Genomic DNA, 21,294 nt, shown 5'->3' with positions numbered 1-21,294 from the left:
GTAGACACCTTAATGATATTTTGGCCGTAGATAATCCTAACTATGTACCCAGAACTCAAACTGACCGAGTCTAACATTAATAGGTTACATACCATTAATTAAACCAATGAGCTTTTAAAACGTACGCAAAAATAGTCCTACACAAGTTTTAGTGCACTTGTGTTATGTTGCTGTGGAAAAAGTGTTCATCAAATCTGCACAAATGAGCTTGTGTTTGGCAGGGAATTATATTTCCTTTTTTTGTACATACAATGCATGGTCACTTTAACTTACTGAATTAAATATGTTTTATGAGTTCTGCATAAAGACCCCTTTTTGTGAAATGTAGGGGAATTTCCATTCTATTTTTAGCTCATTGTCTTCTAGGAGCCGGTGTCACACTGCAAGGTAGTAAACCCCACATAATATTTTCAGGGCTATTAGTGTACGCATGCAGCTTTTAGGTGATGTATAGTCTTCTTTAGGTTAAACTTAAGGTAGAAACTTCACAGCTCATTGAACTTAGTGAAATTAGCAATGAAGACTATGGGAAGTGACATTAGTGGTTTGTAGCCTAATAGTACCTGTATGCCCTTTCTTGATTTAGATATTACAGTAGAAAAAGGCCGTCTTCATAACGACAATACAGATTATTCCTATTTCCTATTGTTAATTTCCCGTTCCAATATGGTGATAGCATACCTATTTTAGTATTTGCATCTCAAAGCTGATCCGTTTTCCTCGCATTTGTTATAAAATGTCAGATTTTAATTAACGTAACAGATTCCTTACAGATTTTTTTTTCTCAGGGGTATCGATATCAAAACCTTTACTAAGTTTTATCGCCGATACAAAACTATAATAGCAATTGCAGATTCTTAATCAAGATAGTATTTCTTTCTCGCCATGTTAGATGGAAATATGGTCTATAAAACACATTCTTTCAAACAAAGCCCGATTGGTATATAAACTAACATTAATAAATTCATTCGTAAAGTATACAATTTTCAAATCACTGTCTATTCTTTGAATCTTGTCTTCGCAAATATAGATATTAGACTGCTGCTTGTATACTTACGTAAAAACTAAGTCATTTTTTTAGGAGGTGGGGTTCGGTGGCATTACACTACATTTATCACTTGACGTTGCAAATCCAAATCTGTCCGTTTGAATTGTAGTGACCGATTTTTTTAATGCTGGTAGTTTTGATGGTTTCATCACTCTTTGATAGTTTTCAGTAACTGCTAGTGATATCTGTGTATATGTTGTTTGTTGAGTTATTCCGTGGATGCAGTTTAATGTATTATTGAATGATTTTTGCCGTGTGCTTGTTTCAGTTCATTTTGTCCTTACATTAAAGAGGGTGAATAAAATTCTACGTAAAGGAGATTAAACTCATCTCATAAGTTCAGAACTCTACTGTTTTCACTGGAATTTTACCAAGCAGCGCTTTTTATCATTGTGGCCAGAATCTCCAATACACAAGGAACTTAAAGCATTTGAATACAGATAACTTTTTTGAACCGGAAGATTTAAACGGACATTCAAAGCTTGCTATGTAAATACAAATTCATTAATTACTACCTGTTCGATCATACCCAACAACATATATATATTAGGGAAGAAATTCAACAGACACTGACATCTAATGCTATAATACCAATTTGCCACTTTATTGCACTATACCACAGGGAAATGTTTACATAATTATGTAGGGCTTAAATACAGAAATCAATATATGTAATACTTATAACTTTTTCTGGTGAATAAAATTAGACACTGATCCGTTAGTCCTTGACAAAAATCTATAACAGACTATATAAACTTGTATTCCATCAGATCTTATCAAAGAGATTCGCCTCAGTCATCCTGAAAATTAAAAAAAAAGTGTTTTAAAAGACAATTATATCGTAGCATTAAGGACTGACAGTGGTTACATCGGAAACAGAAACAAATATTACATCCTTTGCTCGTCGCAGCTTGAAACAACCGGAGCAAAGGACCCTGAACAGTTGAGACAGACTACATGACATTGATACAACACTCAGCCTGACTTTGGACTGTGATAAAATGTTTGAGACAGCATACTTTTCCTTCACAAAATGGAAGCGGTCAAAGAACTTCAAAAACTTGAAATTAGACATTTACCTTGTATTGTCCAATATTCAATATACCAAAAGAGCCTTTTTGTATACTAAAACAAAACCGAAAATCTAAATACTAGAATCCCTGATTCTATATCTAAAAAAAAACACAACAAAATCAAAACTTTAAATTGAAACCATTGAAATTGGTAAAATAAAATGTTTCACAGTACACAGAGGACAAAACCGCTAAAGTTCGGACAAATATGACTATTCAAACTCGATACACTCTTAATTTACATTTTTGACAAGATTCTGATCAGAATCAAAGTGGTCAGAGAACTTAAAATTTGCCATTAGGTAATTTATACAAAGTTTAATCCAATGCCTATTTCGCTCTTTTGGCCCTTAATTAATCACTATACTATGATGGTCGTAACATTTTTCATCAATCAAAATATTTCTGTGGTATGGAACTTTTTTGAAGATCTGTATTCTTTTAACCAATTTACTGCACAGAAACAAAAAAATATGGGGATTATTTGTCCCTTTTGGCCATTTATTCCATGCATTGACATCTTCAAATTCAATCCAAGCCTGACACGTATACTTAAGTTGTTTAGTTTATAAAGGATTATAACCCCAAAAAATGATTTAAGACCTTTCCTATATGTCATGGAATCTTTATTAAACATTGTCAAAAAGATCCACGTATTTTTTTACTCATGCTATAGTTTAGAAATTTCAGGCCATTTTCAGTCCCTAATTCGTAAACGTTGTAGGTTACAACCATCAAATTCAATCTTAATCTGACCATTGTGGTGTAGAACATTTTGTTTCAAAATCACAGAGACCCAAATGCTTATACTGGAGTTCAATTCTATGAAATGCGTGCTTTTAACCGCTAATTCAAAAACAATGAAGCCATAACCCCTAATATCAATACCAATCTTCCTTTTATGGTTTGGAACCTTGTTAAATGTTATGAAGATCCATCAACTATCGCCTTATGTCTACGGAAGACATCGACACGGATGACGACAGCACCTTACCATAATACAACATTTTTTTTTGTAGAGTAAAGAAATTTATATACTGTTTAAGAACATCTTTGTTTTGGCCCTTTTTCGGTCCCTAATTCCTAAACGGCTAAGGCATAATTCCAAAATCAATCCCAGTCTTCCCTTTTTTGGTTTGAAACTTTGATTGATTGATTATAAAAATCGTTTAACATCCCCTTTTGGCCTCATATTCTTAGTAAAACAAATACCTGACGAAAATTATCATTTACCCAGTCATTATCGTCGTCATCATCTACACGCTGAGATTCATCTTCCTCTGATTTCATCGCCATTATTTTATCTGTCCAACTACCACTTACTTGCTCGCCGGCAAAGTTTGACACCGTTGAGGATTCCAACTCGATCTTTGTTAAGTTTTCTAAACACAAAAGACAAATGCTTATCTCGAGCGATACCACTTTTACTTATTTGCCTTGAAGTGCAAATCACATAGGCTTGCTCCCACTACCAAATAGGACTCTGAGCCCAACTAGTACTTATATTTATTTCAGTCATATCAGTGAAAAATCAGTAATTTCAATTGGATAAAACCTTTTCATGTAGTATTAATTAATCTGCAGTAAAAAGTTTTACCAGTCAATACCATACCCGAGGGCATTATCCGGTTACGAGTTTAGAGTTACACCCCCTTATTCGAACGCATTCGTGATCAAGAAGTTGTCAAATGTAAATATGGCGAGCCGCACGTCTGCTCCTGACGCAGAATTGCATCTTTTGAATCACATTTTCTTCATTGAAATAGACACAATAATTGCTTATATAGAAGGCATTACCATAATAAATTGACAGCCCTTGGAACGGCGATATTGCTTTCAACCATAATAATGTTCTCGACTGTGTCTTGAGCATTATTGTGGTCTCAGGCAATATCGCTGTCCTCATGCAGTCAAATTATCATAGTAATGCCCTCTTTATACGCACTTATTAACCAACTTAGAAATGTCCATCCCTTATAAACCGAAAATTTCGACAACTGGTTATTACGAACCGGTAATTCCTACAGCCGGTCATTACGAAATCTCGATGAATCAAATACTTATGAAAATAAAATCGAAATCATAGCCATGAATTACGAATTTTAATACGGGGCATCAATACGGGACCATTACCGACTAAATCAAAATGACATTCTTACAATAAGTAACAATTTAAATTAAGAGTGACCTAATAATTTAATTAATTAGGTTAGGAGATTAGAAGTTGACGAAAGATGGTACTGGGACTGAGTATATTGAATTATTAGGTATGTTTAATCTTGAACTATAAATTTACGATTTTTGGGGGAGATTATTGGAAAAGACAACAAAACTTTCAAGATTTATTTTCGTAAGTATTTGATTCATCGAGATTTAAACTTATTTTAAATTATGGTGAAATCATATGCATTAATAAGAGACCATGACTGTCTTGAAATAAAGTTGGTTAATAAAAGTATCAATGCATGGCCTTTTCCATATTGGCCCTGTAACATGCCATTGGTATTAATAATGGCCTCGGGTGGCTGTAATGGCCATTATCAATACCTCGGACATGTTACAAAGGCCATACATCAAATCAAGCGAAACCAGGTGCTATTTAATATAAGGGAAAATACACTGATCGAAAGTATAAACTGAATAAAACAAATTATACGATGATATAAGGTCCTCTACAAGGAGACTGGCTGGTCCCTCTAAAATTAGGTATTTCCCCCATGGGGAGAGGGTAATTTAAGATGCCACGTTCCTCGCACGTTAAAGAACCCTGCTGTGGTGTTCGATGGGAGTGGGAACCTTTGCGCTCCGCCACAGGAGGCTAAATTGCCCGACCTTACCCATCCCCCCTTTTTCCAGTGGCAATCAAAATTTGTCGACCCTATTATCCTTGTGACCCATCCTTTTTTTTTTATCATTTCATGTTCATTTTATCATCCGTTTCATGTTCGTTGTCTGAATGTAGCTGAAATATTGCTGCTCGGACGTTAAACCCCAACAAACAAACAAACAAAGTTCAATGGGTAGGGACAGATGTGCGGCCCATATCGGACTACTTTTTATGATTAGTGATATATGAAAAGAGTAGGCATTTTAGTTGCAGTATAAGTCATTGGGGTTAACATTTACAAAAAGGCTATATATTTACACATGGCTATTGATTTGACATCAATTAAATCATCCTTAAAATTATCAAAGAAAATAAAGATTAACACTTGACTGATAAGCAGGAAGGGATCCAATTAGCTCTGACATAATGATGTCTTCAGATAGTGTTCTGTTCAGCATCCATCAGTGTTATGTAGATACTGATAAATGGCATCCATATATATATATATGAATGGGCTATATAAATGCGTTACATATATATATATGAATGGGGGTTTTTTATTGTCAGAATAAATGAATGGGGTAGGTTAACCCGAATAATTTCAGTCGTGTAATTCCGCCGATCTATGATTGCTCCATTAACGCCTGAATGCACTACGAAATAAAATCAAAAGTATTACAGTAATCCCACCCCAGCTGGAGAAATCACGGGGTTAATTTAACAGTTAAAAAGGGTACGGGTGTGCCTAACTCGAATAATTCAAGCCTTTTCCGTCTCCGATTCTCTCCACCCGAAGGAGCAATCGTAAATCGGCGGAATTACACGAAGGTCCAGTTGAGCTTTTGCCATCACTTGGCGTCCGTCGTTGTCGTCTTTTAACATTTTTTTGAAAAGCCTTCTCCTCTGAAATTACCGAGCAGAATTATTTGAAAGAGTAATCAAGGGAACCAACGTTCTAGCGGTAATCAAAAGAATGTAATCCAGGGACAAACACCAGACGTGGAAAACAGATAATCACAACAAAGAACATAAAGTAACTAAAATAATACATACAAAATACATAAGTAAACGAACAACTCCGGCTCCACTAAAAACTGGGAGCATGGACCAGGTGCACCGGCAGAGTAGGCGTCCTCTGCTTTTCTAGAAACACCCGCGAGTTGCTCATAAAAAGTCTAGTCTGGGGTAGACGAAAGAGGAAGGAAAACTATGACACGTTGAACAAATCAGTTTCCATGGTGCAGATGGATAGGTGCAGATGGATACACCGTAATGATCCAAGAGTTCATGATGACGACCATAGAACTTCTGTAGTGATGACCGCAATGTTGTAGCAACATAACCCTATTCCAGAAGACTACTTGTTAGAAGTCTAGTGTAATTTAAAACTTTGCTCCTTAGAGTATCTTACACAAAAGCTGTTTTTAGATATTTGATCCGTCAAAAAAACATGTCGATTGTAGCTATTTTAACATCACAGTGGTCAAGTAACCAATTTCTGCATATATCTCGAAAACTAAAAAGATATTTGAAAATAAATTTGATTTCCCTTCTTCAGCTTGAAAACCTCAATTGACTCCTTGTAAGAGTTATTGTCTTGAAAGATGAAAAATGACGGTTTTTGCAGTTTTCAGCCAATATCTTGAAAATTAAAAAAGATAGGAAAAAAACTTTGATGAAATGATCTTTATGATAAGGCCTACAAAAGTCTCCCCAAGCCAAAATTGTCTGACGACTCCTTGTTAGAGTTATTGCCCTTCAGACAAACTAATACATTTTTGCAGTTTTCAGCTAATATCATGGAAACTATAATTGATAAAACGAAACTTTCAATTGATGAAATGATATTTATGATAAGGCCTACAAAAAACCTTTTTTGGCTAAAGTTGTGGTATGACTCCTTGTTAGAGTTATTGCCCTTGGGAAGCGAAAATAGGAAGTGTTTTGCCAATATCTTTGAAACTATGATAGATAAAAATAATTTAAATTCGATGAAATAATTCTTATGATAAAGCCTACTAAGGTCCAATGGGTCATCAAATTTGTAGGATGACTCAATGTTAAAGTTATTGCCCTTGTAAGGCAAAAACATTCCGGCTGCTGTGAGCCTCTAATTTATTATGAAAAATGACTTAATAAGATAGTTTACCAGTAACCCTAGGTGACATATGGTGTTTCCGAAACTTTCTCGGTAACTCAATGACCTAAGGTGAGCGTAACCTGGAAGCCCGGGTAATCGTTCCACAATTTTCTCTAAAATATATATCTATACTTTTTTTTGCGATCCTGTGGTCGCTTATGATATTGACAGATTACCGTGAGTCTGGTTACATTACGAATTTTGACACGAACTGTAACACAAAAACTAAGTTTGTCTTAAGTAATTAAAGAATATATTTGACATGACAACGAATTATGGTAAATTTTGCTTCTGCCACTATCCGCGTTTAGGTTCGTATGTTAAAAAACATTTAGGTTCACATGTTAAAAAAGCTAATAATCAAAACTTCAAAGTTTCTAATAAAAATTGTGAATAAATATACTAGTATTACTTTAAATTGACTTTACTTATTAGTTTTATTTTGCACAAGAATATTGAATTATTAGAACGGTTCCAATTTTTCGTGCACATCACACTTAAAAAAAAGTATGCATTTATACAGTACAAACTTCTAGATGAAACAGACGATACTGACCGATGAATGGACTGTCATGTTTTGTTGTAACGCGAACTGAATCTCCATCACATATTTCAATATTTTCTGCATGGCTTTCTGGTAACCACAGAGATGTCAGTCCCGATGTATCTAAACTAGAAAAATTTCGATAGATCTGTTCTGTGTCAGTATTTTTCAGTATATCTGGCACCGCTTTCGTCTCTAATCTATCAGTCTTGCCTTTAGCCTCAATTTCTGTAGGAAACAAAACAACAGAAGAGAATATCAGAGATTGGTTTTCTGCATCGCTAAATAAAATGATTCGATTAGCGCAGCTTAAAACGACCGCACAGGTCGAACTCTGAACAGTTAGGGGCAAATATTGATATACAATCAAAGCTTGGTTCGACTCTGAATTTTGTCTTACATGAATAGGAATTTTACAAGAATTAAAGTTGTCCTTCATTCATCAACGGTTCAAGTCACAACCCCGCAAATCAAGTCCAGTCTTCCTTTTATGATATGTCACTCTGTGCTACAATTTCAAACAGATCAATTCACTTATTGTCAAGTTTCTGTCCAGACATCATTAACATGCCTACGTTTTGCCGTTTGCACCTTCTTCCTAAACAGTTTAAGTCAAACAACCAAATCCAATCACACCCTTTCTTCTGTAGTGTGACTGCATGTACAATTTCAAAAAGATACACTCTACTTACAGTAAAGTTATTGTACGGGATTCATGAAAATGATTGTTTGTGGGCCCTTTTTGCTCCTAGTCCGTATACAGTTAAATTCCCAATCTTCAAAATCATTCCTCAGCCTCCCTTTTGGTATAATAGCTTGTGATACAATTAATAAGATATCCATTCCCTTATAGTTAGGTACTTATACGGATATCATGAAAACTTTTGATTCTCGTCACTTTTTGGTCCCTAATTCCAACATGGTTCAAGTTAAAAAAAAAAACAATATCAGAGTTTTCCTTTTGCTGTAGGCAGTTTATGGTACAACATTAAAGTAATTTCAAGAGATCCATACAAATATTGTAGTTATTGTCCGAACATCATGAAAATGCTTGTTTCTGGCCCACTTTTAGGCTCTTAATCCACCACAGTCTACCTTATGTGGTATGGCAACTTGTGGTATGAATTCATAAGGTCCTCAATTTATTGCCTTGGAAACAAATTGTCTATTTCATATTCCAATTGTGACCCCCCCCCCCCCATTTCAGATATTTGGAAATTTCACACATAGTACTCAAAACATGGATTTTAATATGGAGAACAAAAGGTATTGATTTAGTGAGTATCGCTTAGTTTTTCTAGTTTTTCTTTTTGTTCGTTTGTTTAGTCTTTTCTTAGTTTAGAAAAGAAGTTGTTTTTATACAGTATACATATACCGGTAAGTTTATCTAACAATAGAGGATATATGAGTTATCAATTAATTATTCGTAATGAGATAAGTAGATCACCAAAAACAAGGATAGAAGGAAAAGTTTCAAAACACGATATGTAAATTTATTAACTCACTGTATGTATTCAGGTAGCCTTTATTGATCTTCTGGGTTTCACTGAAGTTTGGCGTGATTTCTTTTCCCGACGGCTCGAACTTCCGTCTATGAGCTTTCTGTATGTCGGAGTGTAGTATAAAATATCGACTCTGGAATAAAATTAACCGATACAATCAAAACAAATTGATACAACACAATTCCTCAAACAGTAAACAAAATTGACAATGTGACAAAACGTCTAGAACCATCTTTTTCATGTCATCGCCATCAATCGTTCCCTTGCACACAAACAATGGTTAAAATTAAGAAACCAACATATGTCAAATATTTAGTAGCGTATAAATTTATATCATATGATGTTAAACATTATTATCATGATTATAAAAACAATTCTGAAACAAATTCCCGTCGTGATAACAAAAATAACAATAAAAATGTTAACTTAGTCCCTTATAAAGAAAATTATTATGATAAATGTACTGTCCACGGGGTGGTGCTATTGCCTGAAACGTTGATAATACATTGAACTGCAACCGATGGTTTCCAAGGTCAGTCAATTTAATATCGAAAATGCCCTTTAATTTTTTTGTTTCATTGGTGAATCGGAAGCGGGCATTACCGTATGGCAATGCCCGGGACATTAGTATCTTGCAATGCCCTCTTGACATTTCAACGCAAGACACGATTATGTAAGAGTGATCAAGTTAACCAAGATTCTAGCGGAAATCAAAAGAATGTTATCCAGGGACAAAAACCAGACATGGAAAACAGATAAACACAACAAAGAACATAAAGTAACTAAAATAATACATACAAAATACAAAAGTAAACGAACAACTCCGGCTCCACTAAAAACTGGGAGCATGGACCAGGTGCACCGGTAGGGTAAGCGTCCTCTGCTTTTCTAGAAACACCCGCCGAATTGCTCATAAAAAGTCAAGTCCGGGGTAGACAAATGAGGAAAGGAAAACTATGACCCGTTGAATAAATCAGTTTTCATGGTGTAGATGGATACACCATAACACTCCACGAGTACATGATGACGACCATAAAACTTCTGTAGTGACGACTTCAATCTTGTAGCAACATAACCCTGTTCCAGAAGCCTATTTGTTAGAGTTCTAGCGATACAAAACGTCTGCGTAATTACGGCAAGCCCTGGTATAACGTATGAGTTGTGATATGAAAATTCCATACGCAGGTCCTGAAGGGATGTTGCCACAGATGAAAGGAAAGTTGACAATTCTGAATGAAAAGTCATCACGTTTAGTCAATAGTTTTTCTTTACCATCGATATCTAGGTGTAGATAAAGATATGAGGCTGACTTCACAGTGTCTGTAGTATCCTTTATCTCAAGCTCTTTGGGGTAGATGCAGTGTATCAAATCCCCGAAACTGGGATTGTTTAAAGATAATACGCCATCTATATAGCAGAAACTGAGATTAAAGGATCAAGCTAAACGATATTCTTTCTTTCGGATCAGATCAGTTATAAAGGAGCACAATTTGTTCCCATTTGAATGCTGACCGTTCGTTTTAAAACGCGTTATGCACTGGACAAATATGATATCGATAAAAAAAAATCCAGCATTTTGAAAACATCTTCTTCTGCATATTTGGAAGATGATTTTGAATTATTTTTTACAAACTATGAGGAATCTCTACCAAGAACTATATATTTGTGTCTCAGTGTAACGTCTTTTTTGGAGAAACAACGATGCATAATGTTTTTAAGTCGGAATTTTAACTGAGTATAGGGAATAGAAGTATACAGTATCGAAAAATCATAGGTTTTAATGCTCTCATATTCTGACAATAATCTTGAATTGATGGTCTCCAGAAGATCTTTCGAATTTTTCAGGATCCACATTGAATTAATAATGGGAGTAAAAAGGTGTTGTGGTAGAAATGGAGACCCTCTTTGACAGCTGTGAGTATAGAAGTTATAAGTTTTGAAAGAGGTTTGGTGTTACAATTAGAGGTTATCTGTGTAGCAAAACTGAGATTAAAGGATCTTGCTAAACGATATTCTTTCTTTCGAATCAGATCAGCTATAAAGTCAGCCTCACATGAGTAAAGGAATAAGTCAGCAAGTAGAGGAGCACAATTTGTCCCCATTGGAATGCCGACCGTTCGTTGAATAACGCGTAACTGTTCCATTTTCAGATATTACGACATGTGTATATCCGTGCTCAGTGAAATTGTATTTCACCTTTCTCGATTAAAAAGAAGTGCCGTTACATAATCAAAGAATTCACGTATTGTGTCAATTTATATCGATGAAGAAATTTATATTTAAAGCTCACGACAATCTTTATGCAAAACGCCAGTTAGAAATGGTAAGACTTGTCATAGTGTCGTCGACTGCCTCAAGTATCCGGATTATCTCATGCCCTGAATGATTTGGAAGTCAGATCGGAATAAGATCAGATTTAGCAAATTAATCCGGAATTTCAACCTCTTACATAGTAGGATACATGTATAGCGATATACCACCGACAATGATATTTTTTATTTATTTTCCACACTGGAAAATTTTCCTCAGGGCAAACCCTTGTCAGTTTCCGGGGATTACTCTTGTATATTTTGACGGGGTGTGTATTTCTTAAAATAAAAACAGTACCCATATCTATAAAGCCTGGATTACCATACCCAAATCTATGTCTGATATCAATCAACACCCAAATCTACGTTCGAAGTCATAATCAATACCTGAATCTATGCGAAAATTATTTATCTAACAAAAACTAACTGAAGATGTAATCATATAAACGGACAAAACATTCTAGTCTCATTATTTGTATCTATGGTATAAATTTACACCCAAATGACATCCATACATATGTCAGATATATCACTAGATAAAAGGGTACCATACATACATGTCTACCAGGTGAAAAAAGATATCCAAATCTATGCAAAAATTTCTGAAGAATGGACCCATAAAAATGCGCACCCTGTATACCGTATTTAGGGAGTAACCAGGTCAATTCTTCACGTGGTGATTGCAAAAATAGCACCCACTCAAATGAGTGGGAGTATAAAATACAAATACCTATATTTACAACTATGTGTTTCCATTTTTAGGTTCCTTTGTTTTTCTTTCCTTCCGTTTAAGATTTAAAAAATGTTAGACTCCCTTTCAGAGTTATGGGATTTCCAAACTTAAAAAAAGGATTCCTACAGAAATTTTGTGCCATGTAATATTAAATTACCACCCTCTTGGATTCTGTTATAACTTAAAGTCCAGAGTTGAAACGACAAAGCTTGCCTAAATAAAGTAAAATTTCGTTCCTGAATATAACATTTAAAGTAGAACAAATTACTGCATCAGGACGTTGGTGTCTGTCAGACAGTTAGACGGTGAAATATGAAAATATTGAGAGATGTCATCCCGATGTAACTTTCTGTTGCTGGTTGGGGGGGAGGGGTCGTTAGAAATGTTTCCGTTATCGGAATACATTTTTACTTTTCTACAGCTGCTTTACATGTTGTACATGCTTAAAGTAAGAAAATGAAAATTCTCAGGTAAAGTCTAGACACACTTCTACTGAAAGAAGAAGGGATATCTTAACCCATACAAAGTGCAATCGAACTATCTTTCTTTTTACTTGCAAACACAAATTCAATTATTCTAAAAGCTTCATTTCCTTTATATAAATGGTATAAAAGGTCGTTGTGTGCACTTAAGCAATAATTAATACAGCAAAAGTGTCCGTCCATTCACTAATTTGGCATCAAGTGCCAGCTTCTATATTATTGATGGATCTGTGATAGCATCTGTCTATAACTAAATACTCTAAGCCTGTTATACATGTTAGAAGATTTCATACATACAGGCTTTTTTCTAAGGACAATCAGTGCCGACTAATTTATAGTCCATCATTTCCTTAGACAAGTCAGTTGTATCGAATTACAGGCGGGAGTTGAAGCGAAAATGACGCACTTTGTATTTCGTTTGGAAATTGTATTCCTTGTTTAGAATAGAGAAATGAAAAATCGTTTTCCCACTCGAACCTAAGAAAGAGCTTAGTCACTTGAAACAGAAGCCTAATTCTCTAATATTTAAGTGGAAGTATACAACGATGGAAATAAATTGAACGTCATTACTATGTGCTGATGACAATCCGCAGGGAAAACTAAACTCAACATTCGTTATCAAGATACATTATGCAAAGTCGAGCAGTTGAAATCAACTATATACATCCCCAACTGCTACAATCATTTGTTTACCAATTATTCAACCGTTTACATCTATGGTTTGACTTTAGGCCACTTCTATGGTATAAACAGATCAAATTAGGTCATCAAAGAACACGTATCCTGTAATGTAAAGGTTCAGGCATTGGAAATATTGAGAGGTAATTGCCTATGAATAAAAGCAGATTCTTGAACAGAACAGATACAATTTCCCTATAAATCAAACTAGAATTATTGTGATTATATAGATATAACAAAAGGATCCCCTGAGTTTGTAATCATAAACTTCCTCAAATTTAAATCCTACAAATCCAGATACAAGATGCACAAACACATTATTTAAATGCAAAATTTACCAGGAATTTTACCTCAGATTTAGTCGATATATTTATGAGTCAATGACAAAGTACGAATGAATCTGAATAATCTGAAACTAAATCAAATAGCAGTTATAATAAATTTCATTACGCTAAATTACAATCCATTTCAATAAAAAATAATCAAAATCTCACTGATGACATAGAACATTCCTGCTCAATTTCATAAAAACCGACTGTGACAAGGTATTGAAACAAAGAAATGGCATTATGGTTATAACAGTTACATTTTAACCAAGAAAAACGAAACACGAAAATATGCCTGGGTCAGGCTAGAACCTTATCATGAACAATCATAATATAAATGATAAAACACAATAAGTAAACAGAGTACGATAGTCAAGTCAGTTTGGGTTACGAATAAGTGTCGAAATACGTTACTTACAGCTAACTGGTTTTTTTAACCATAAAGTTACATTTTCAACAAAAAGCATATTACCAACCATCTCACCCATGAAGAAGACATTTTTTTCTTAAATCACAGTACGCAAAAAAAAAAACAAAAAACAATTACTCACCGTAATGGTTGAAACGTTGCTTCTTTGGAAATTCCCGACTCAAAAATGTCGAAAATGCATTTTTAATGACCTTTGTTGCAATTTTTTCTACGTTTTTCACGGTTTTCCATTTTTTAGAACACTAGGGTTTTTTTGCTACAGATTCCAATAAAAATTTTGGACATTTGAACAGATTTTAAAATTGACCTTACTTAATGAAAATGGCACAGGTTCAACTCATTATCGACATTATTATTCAACTGATTAATTCACCAAAACATAGCTACATGTAACAATAAATGTTTTAAAAAAAAAACATTTTGCTATATGTGACAGTGCAAGTTTACTCAACCGTATAAACTGTCATATACCACTGCAAATCTAATTCACTTGAACAGTACAAATCATCCTAGTGATTTTGGTGGCATTCAGAGCTACCTGTACATGATCTACGTACCTATCCTTAGTTTTAATAACAATATGGGTCAGATTGCATTGCATTCATGTATTTCCAAGCCGAGTAAAATAGTTTAGTTCTTTGTATTTACCTGGACACCATCCTCTGAATTTATACAGATTTTGGACCGCCTTCTGACGATTGCTTCTAACAACAAACCATTACCAGTTCTACAGAACAGGAAAGGCAGGTATTCAGTTAATGGTAATACTGTTAGTCTATGGATTTATTTATTGTTTGTTTTCAATTTTGATTTCTTTACATAAGGTAAAAAGCATTTGAAGACATTAAAAAAAAACTTTCACATCGAAAAAAAAATACAAATTGGCTTGGGGTGTGGTCTTCATTACGTGTTGAAGGATGAACCACAATATAAGCTACCACTACTAACATGAAACCATCTCATATCGTCACCTCTAGTGAACTTATTTACACAACCGAAGCACGATAGTATGGTTGACCTGTTTGGTGAATCGTTTATATTGAAACTCTCCAGGTTGCCTAACCACGCATACAGTATTCCGTAACTATCTCCCATATTATACATTAAGGCAACAAAAAGTCTACAGAGGCTTGCTCCCACTGGTAAGCATCTGAAATCCCTGATTCTAATAAGAAATATACAGCCCACCTAGAATATAAACACTAAAGTGTAATAATGAATATGAATAACTTAATCTCATATCTTGACCAATTTGTAGAAATAAACAAAAGAAAAATCTCACAACACAACTCTACAATACACAGAACGACTATTTACTTTGTATCACTACCAACTGTATATGATCTTTTCATACACGTGTATTTACTTTAAAAAAAAACTGTTCAAGGTCTTGAATATATGGTTTACTGTGCTTAATTACATATATGCTTTTGGAGTAAAGAAATGTTAATTTTCATGATTAAAGGCATATCTCATCAACAAAAAACTTTTGCCGCCACTGACTTTTCGATCAATAAGGCGATGTCGAATCCGCCATTTTTAATTTCTTTCATTTTTGTTGTCCTGTTCGATACTGGAAATAACATGAAATGCTACATAAAATAAGAACTATTCCTATTGATATTCAAACATCGTCGGAAACCCACGGTTGACTACGTGTCGTACCCTCCTCCAACTGTGATTTTCCTACGAATAGATTCAATGTTCGAAGCAATTTTCTCCTATGCTCGCCCACTGGGATACTCTGCATAATATCTTCATAAAAAGTGACTGGTTTCTCAATGAAAAAAAGTTACTGAAGGGGGAGTTCTGTAACAAAGTTGTACATGTTGTCGTGATAGGCATAACAACACTCGTACAGGAAGTTGATATCAAAGAGCACCAAAAATCGCTCACTACGTACATGTAGACACTCACAAAATTTGAAATCGATCAGATATTTTTTGTGACAAAATCTTCCTCTAGTATTGCATATGGTGGAAAATGACACCAAGTTCAAAGAAACGTGATGTTGAACTCGCTTTAAACGTTCAGCAAATGTACATTGCATGCAGACAAAATTCGGACGGGCAATTACAAGGTGATTCCAATATACCACCCACTCGTGAGATATAATAATAAAATACGGAGCTAAGTTAACAGTTTAACTATTTATGATTTGTAAATTTTATTGAAGCTCTGTATAACCGTTTGTTGTCTATCTGGCTGATATAATTACTACTGGAATAAGGCATGATGCTTACGCTGAATTCGTGTCTGAGTTCCATTTCGAGTAATCAATTGTTATAAGTGGTAAATTTGATAACGGCTTGTCATCATAGATTCTGCTCATATCTGTCAATGTTGGTAAACATCAAATACGGAAGTAAATTCTATAAAAGTAAACAGGGATCGATATCGGGGAAAGATACTCACAATCCGTACTCTAACAGTTTGAAACACAAATTATTTTTAAGAGCAAAACAAGTGTGAAACATGAAAGAGAGACTGTCTGTAAAAGCTGATGCAAACTTGTTGCCAAATCAAATTGATTTATTTCGTGAATAATATATTATATTGTGCTTTCGAAATATCTGTATGGCAAGCCAAAGTGGACAAAACTTTAAAATATCTTATGATATAACAGTCATTTTTCAATTTTACAAATTCATTTTGTTGTATTAGAAAATATTTCATATTACTGACTTATGTTCGAATATAAGTCTAAATGTGATAAAAACTGCCAATACAATTCAAAATACAAAGGTGCACCAATTATACGTTCAGCCGTGATGTCCAATATGAATGTTAGCCTGGTTAAAATCCATATTGGTCTGGTGAATACCCATATCCATATCCAGAAATCATTCAGATGAAAAACAAAATATGGAGTCACAATGTCATCCTTTTATAAAGACTTAGTGAAAACTTCATCAAATTCCAGTCAGCAATTTTAGAGGAGTTACGGATTTGAAGTTCAACCAATGACTAAGTCTATTTTTGTATCAGGAAAACCCCATGTGCAATTCAAATGATAAAAATAGGAGGTGCATCAATGTAATGGTATCATGTGATTCAGAATTTGAGAAAAGTTCATAAATTTCTATTCAGCGATTTAACGGAGTTACGTCCGATATGTTTTATGAAAATGAGCTTAAGGTAGTACTATACGGTTAGGTCCATTCTGAAATTTGGTCTCATTTTGTTGAAATAAAGCTATTTTGAGGCACTCCACACAGAAATTTCAAGTGGTTTTTTTTTTCATCAAAAGTACATATTTTTCTAATCCCTTTGTGTGTGGGGGTTCAAGTAATTTATAAGTAAACAAGTAATTATTGTCCTAAAATCCAGTAGCCATGGTAACATACTGAACACAAATTACTAAGTTTTAGTACAAATCAGAGGTGCCTTTCCAAAACTAACAGCCAAATACTATACTCTATGAAAAATCAGGCACTAAACAACTAACACAAGATGAAAGCATGCTTAGAGTAGGTGGGAAAAAAAATGCTAACACTCTTTTCGATTCATTTTCTCGCAAATTTATTTCCTTAAGTTCGCGCTAAATAAGGTATTTTGAAAATCTGATACTGAGGAGAGAACCTAATACGAAATTGGACTGAAAGATTCCGGGTACCTTTTTCTCATTTAAATTATACCTGTTTAGCTTCTGTCTACGTATAATTACTTACTACATTTAAACAATATATACAACAAATTTCAACTTTTAATTTTAAGTTTTACAAAATTAGACCGGGTAAACTTGGTGTGCGAAACAGTGCACCTTAACGTAACTGTACAGTTCACCATAAATCATAAATTAAAACCAACTGACCTAGAAAGGACGTAGTGTCAAGCGGGGAAAAACCGCCACCAGATAAAACCGGAAGCACATCCGAACCGCCACCGCTTGAAAGGTGTTGTACGTGGTGGTTTATGAGGAAATGTGGATTACAAGATGCCTCTCCGTGCCCGACCAATGACAAAGACCATGTTCTGCTTCAAGAATAATATAGTCACTCAAATGGTAACACACAATTAGAGGCAATGATATTAGAACATAGAATGTGCGAAAGTCATCAATTTATACATACAAGAAAAAAAAACTATGTTCATTGTAACAATTATGGGGGTACAATATTCAACTCAACGAATGGATCTGGCCTAACACTTCTTAATAAGATGTCTTGTGCATGTGCAAATTCTTTATCAATAAGAGACTGGTAATAAAACACAAGCTTAAATATATTGCCCGACAATGTAAACTGGATTTCAAAGACTATCTTAAGCTATAAATATCCTCAAATCCTTTAAATGTTAAATACATGATTTTGTAAATTAAATGGCCAAACGCTGATAGGACCTATAACACCAACGTCCAGTCAGGTTGAAAAACAAATCCTGCACTACAACAAAATCAAATGTTAACGATGAGCTTTTTTGAAGATTTATACTTGTCTGTTATTTGGCATTACCTTTTCTCTGAGTAACCAGTTGCTTCCAAAACTGTGCTTATCTTAAATACGGTTGATACTGGTAAATAATTTAAAAGTATAACTATGGTGTTAACAATATTGTCTCATTAGTGAAAATGTGAAAAATTAATTCGACTTATTTGACTGCTTTATCTCGCAATTGAAATGCAAATAGTCGCTTTTTAATAGAGGCAATTACCGTCATCATTAATTCGACTCAACTATACGTAGGTTATCGCTGTATTAATGAAATGCACGGACAAGATAAGTTGTCAACAATAAATAATTTATTTATACATGTATCTTTTTGCCTTAACAATTCATACAGCAAAGGCATTCGCTACTGTTTGGCATCCAAGCATATGGTCATTTATTGATGAAAATATGTTTAATATTATTGTAAGTAAGTATAGTGTGATATCAAATTATCTTTAATGATAAAGAATATTCCTATTTTACCCGTGTAACAAAAGTATTAGACAGGGAGAAGAATTATCACCTGTTCTGTTTTCTTTATATATAATGGATTTGGAAAATAATTTTATGTCCAGTGAAAATATGTTCGGTCATAACTTTTTTGCTGTCAAAGTAGCCAGAGAACTAAATGTATTTGTAAGCCTTTTCTAGATATTATATAAACGATATTATTCTTTTGTCAGAATCAGAAATAGACTTACAAAGCCAACTCGAATTACTGCATGAACATTGTACAACGTGGAAATTAAAAATTAATGTTGATATATATATATGATAGTTAAGGAATATACGTGGTTAACGAATCTACATATTTGGATGTACTTTTGATCTGATAGCTTTATCAAAGCCAAGAATACAATACCGATAAAGCTACTCGTGCTATGTACGACCTCTTGCGTAAAGGAAGACTACATAACTTAACATTGGATGTCAGTCTGATTTATTTGACAAGGTTGTCTATTTTACTTCATGGCTGTGAAGTGTGGGGAACAAGGAATAATTCTGTTATAGAGAGTAATCAAGGGGACTAAGATTTTAGCGGAAATCAAAAGAATTTAATCCAGGGACAAAGACCAGACATGGAAAATAGATAAACACAACAAAGAACATAAAGTAACTAAAATCATACATACAAAGTAACGCAATTAAATGAGCAATTCAGACTCCACTGAAAACTGGGAGCATGGACCAGGTGCACAGGTAGGGTAAACGTCCTCTGCTTTTCTAGAAACACCCGCCGAGTTTCTCATAAAAAGTCAAGTCCGGGGTAGACGAAAGAGGAAAGGAAAACTATGACACGTTGAACAAATCAAATTTCATGGTGCAGATGGATACACCGTAAGTATCCACGAGTTCATGATGACGACCATAAAACCTCTGTAGTGATGACTTCAATCTTGTAGCAACATAACCCTGTTCCAGAAGCCTAATTGTAAGAAGTCTAGCGCGATACAAAAAATATGCGTAGTTACGGCAAGCTCTGGCATAACGTATGAGTTGTGATATGAAAACTATACGCAGGTGCTGAAGGTATGTTGCCACAGATGAAAGGAAAGTTTGCAATTCTGTATGAAAAGCTATTACGTTTGTCGTAAAGTTTGGTCAATAGTTTTCCTTTACCATCGATCTAGAAGTGTAGGCCAAGATATGAGGCTGACTTTACAGTGTCTGTAGTATCCTTTATCTCAAGCTTTTTGGGGATGCGATGTATCAAACCCAAGAAACTAGGATTGTTTAACGATAATACGTCATCTATATAGCGGAAATTGAGATTAAAGGATCTAGCTAAACGAAGTCCTTTTTTCGGATCAGATCAGCTATAAAGTCAGCTTCATAAGAGTGAAGGAATAGGTCAGCAAGTAGAGGAGCACAATTTGTTCCCATTGGAACTCGTCCACCACACTAGACAAATATGTTGTCGATCAAAAATTCCAGCGTTTTGAAAACATCTTCTGTATATTTGGAAGATGATCTGGATTTTTTTTACAAAGTATCAGGAATCTCTACCAAGAACTATACATTTGTGTCTAGGTGTACTATCTTTTTTGGAAAAACAACGATGTATAATGTTTTTGAGTCGGGATTTTAACTGAGTATGGGGAAAAGAAGTATACAGTGTTGAAAAATCATAGGTTTTAATGCTATAATATTCTGATAATAATCTTGAATTGAGAGACTCCAAAAGATCTTTCGAATTTTTCAGGATCCACATTGCATTAATACCACTAGAGAGAGTCCACTAGAGAGAGAGAGAGAGAGAGAGAGAGTTCATTTGAAATTTTGCTACTTTTTACATGAAGATGAAAAAATCTTCACAAGATTTTATGATTTAGGGTCAACTGGGAAGATGACCACTTGAAATATATATAAGTCTAAAGGATTGTACAACGATACCGATAAAGATGTTAACACACTATACTAAAGTATATAATGGGCAAAATTTTCAGTCAACAAATGACCTTCTTCATTTATTTAAATGAAACTTATTTAAGGCACTGAAGAAGGTCATTTGTCATGTTAGAGCTGTCAAATTTACGATGCAAATTTTTGGTCGTTCCCTCCGCGGGACTCGAACTCGTACCGCTGTGACATCTATGGCAACACCGCCTGCACAAAGTCCAGCGCCCTAGACCACTCGGCCAGCTAGGCTATATAAAAATATAGCTTTCGCTAGGGTTGTAACTTATTACCGCATTAACGATAGCATTTTTGTGCTTAAACCGTGCTAGACTATCACATCAACCGTGTTAAAGGCTATACACTTTCTCGGCT

General features: G+C 34.5%; 1 protein-coding gene across 1 annotated transcript; it reads right to left on the bottom strand.

Annotated features, from left to right (window-relative positions):
• Window positions 1–1,625: 1,625 nt before the first annotated feature.
• Window positions 1,626–17,036, bottom strand: LOC148623596 (arpin-like). Its single transcript, XM_088565532.1, has 7 exons — window positions 16,844–17,036; window positions 16,336–16,464; window positions 14,741–14,819; window positions 9,138–9,267; window positions 7,645–7,860; window positions 3,355–3,503; window positions 1,626–1,848 (listed from the first exon to the last, which is right to left on the bottom strand). The coding sequence occupies exons 2-7, from the start codon at window positions 16,422–16,424 to the stop codon at window positions 1,840–1,842; spliced, it is 672 nt and encodes a 223-aa protein (XP_088421658.1). The 5' UTR covers window positions 16,425–16,464; window positions 16,844–17,036; the 3' UTR covers window positions 1,626–1,839.
• Between the last annotated feature and the right edge of the window lie 4,258 nt (window positions 17,037–21,294).

Source organism: Perna viridis, chromosome 2, assembly GCF_037379345.1.
Source record: "Perna viridis isolate PV_CMFRI_1.1 ecotype Kerala chromosome 2, ASM3737934v1, whole genome shotgun sequence".
NCBI classification, from domain to species: Eukaryota; Metazoa; Mollusca; class Bivalvia; order Mytilida; family Mytilidae; genus Perna; species Perna viridis.
The sequence above is the reverse complement of the archived record's forward strand: the minus strand, read 5'-3'. Positions and strand labels throughout refer to the sequence as shown.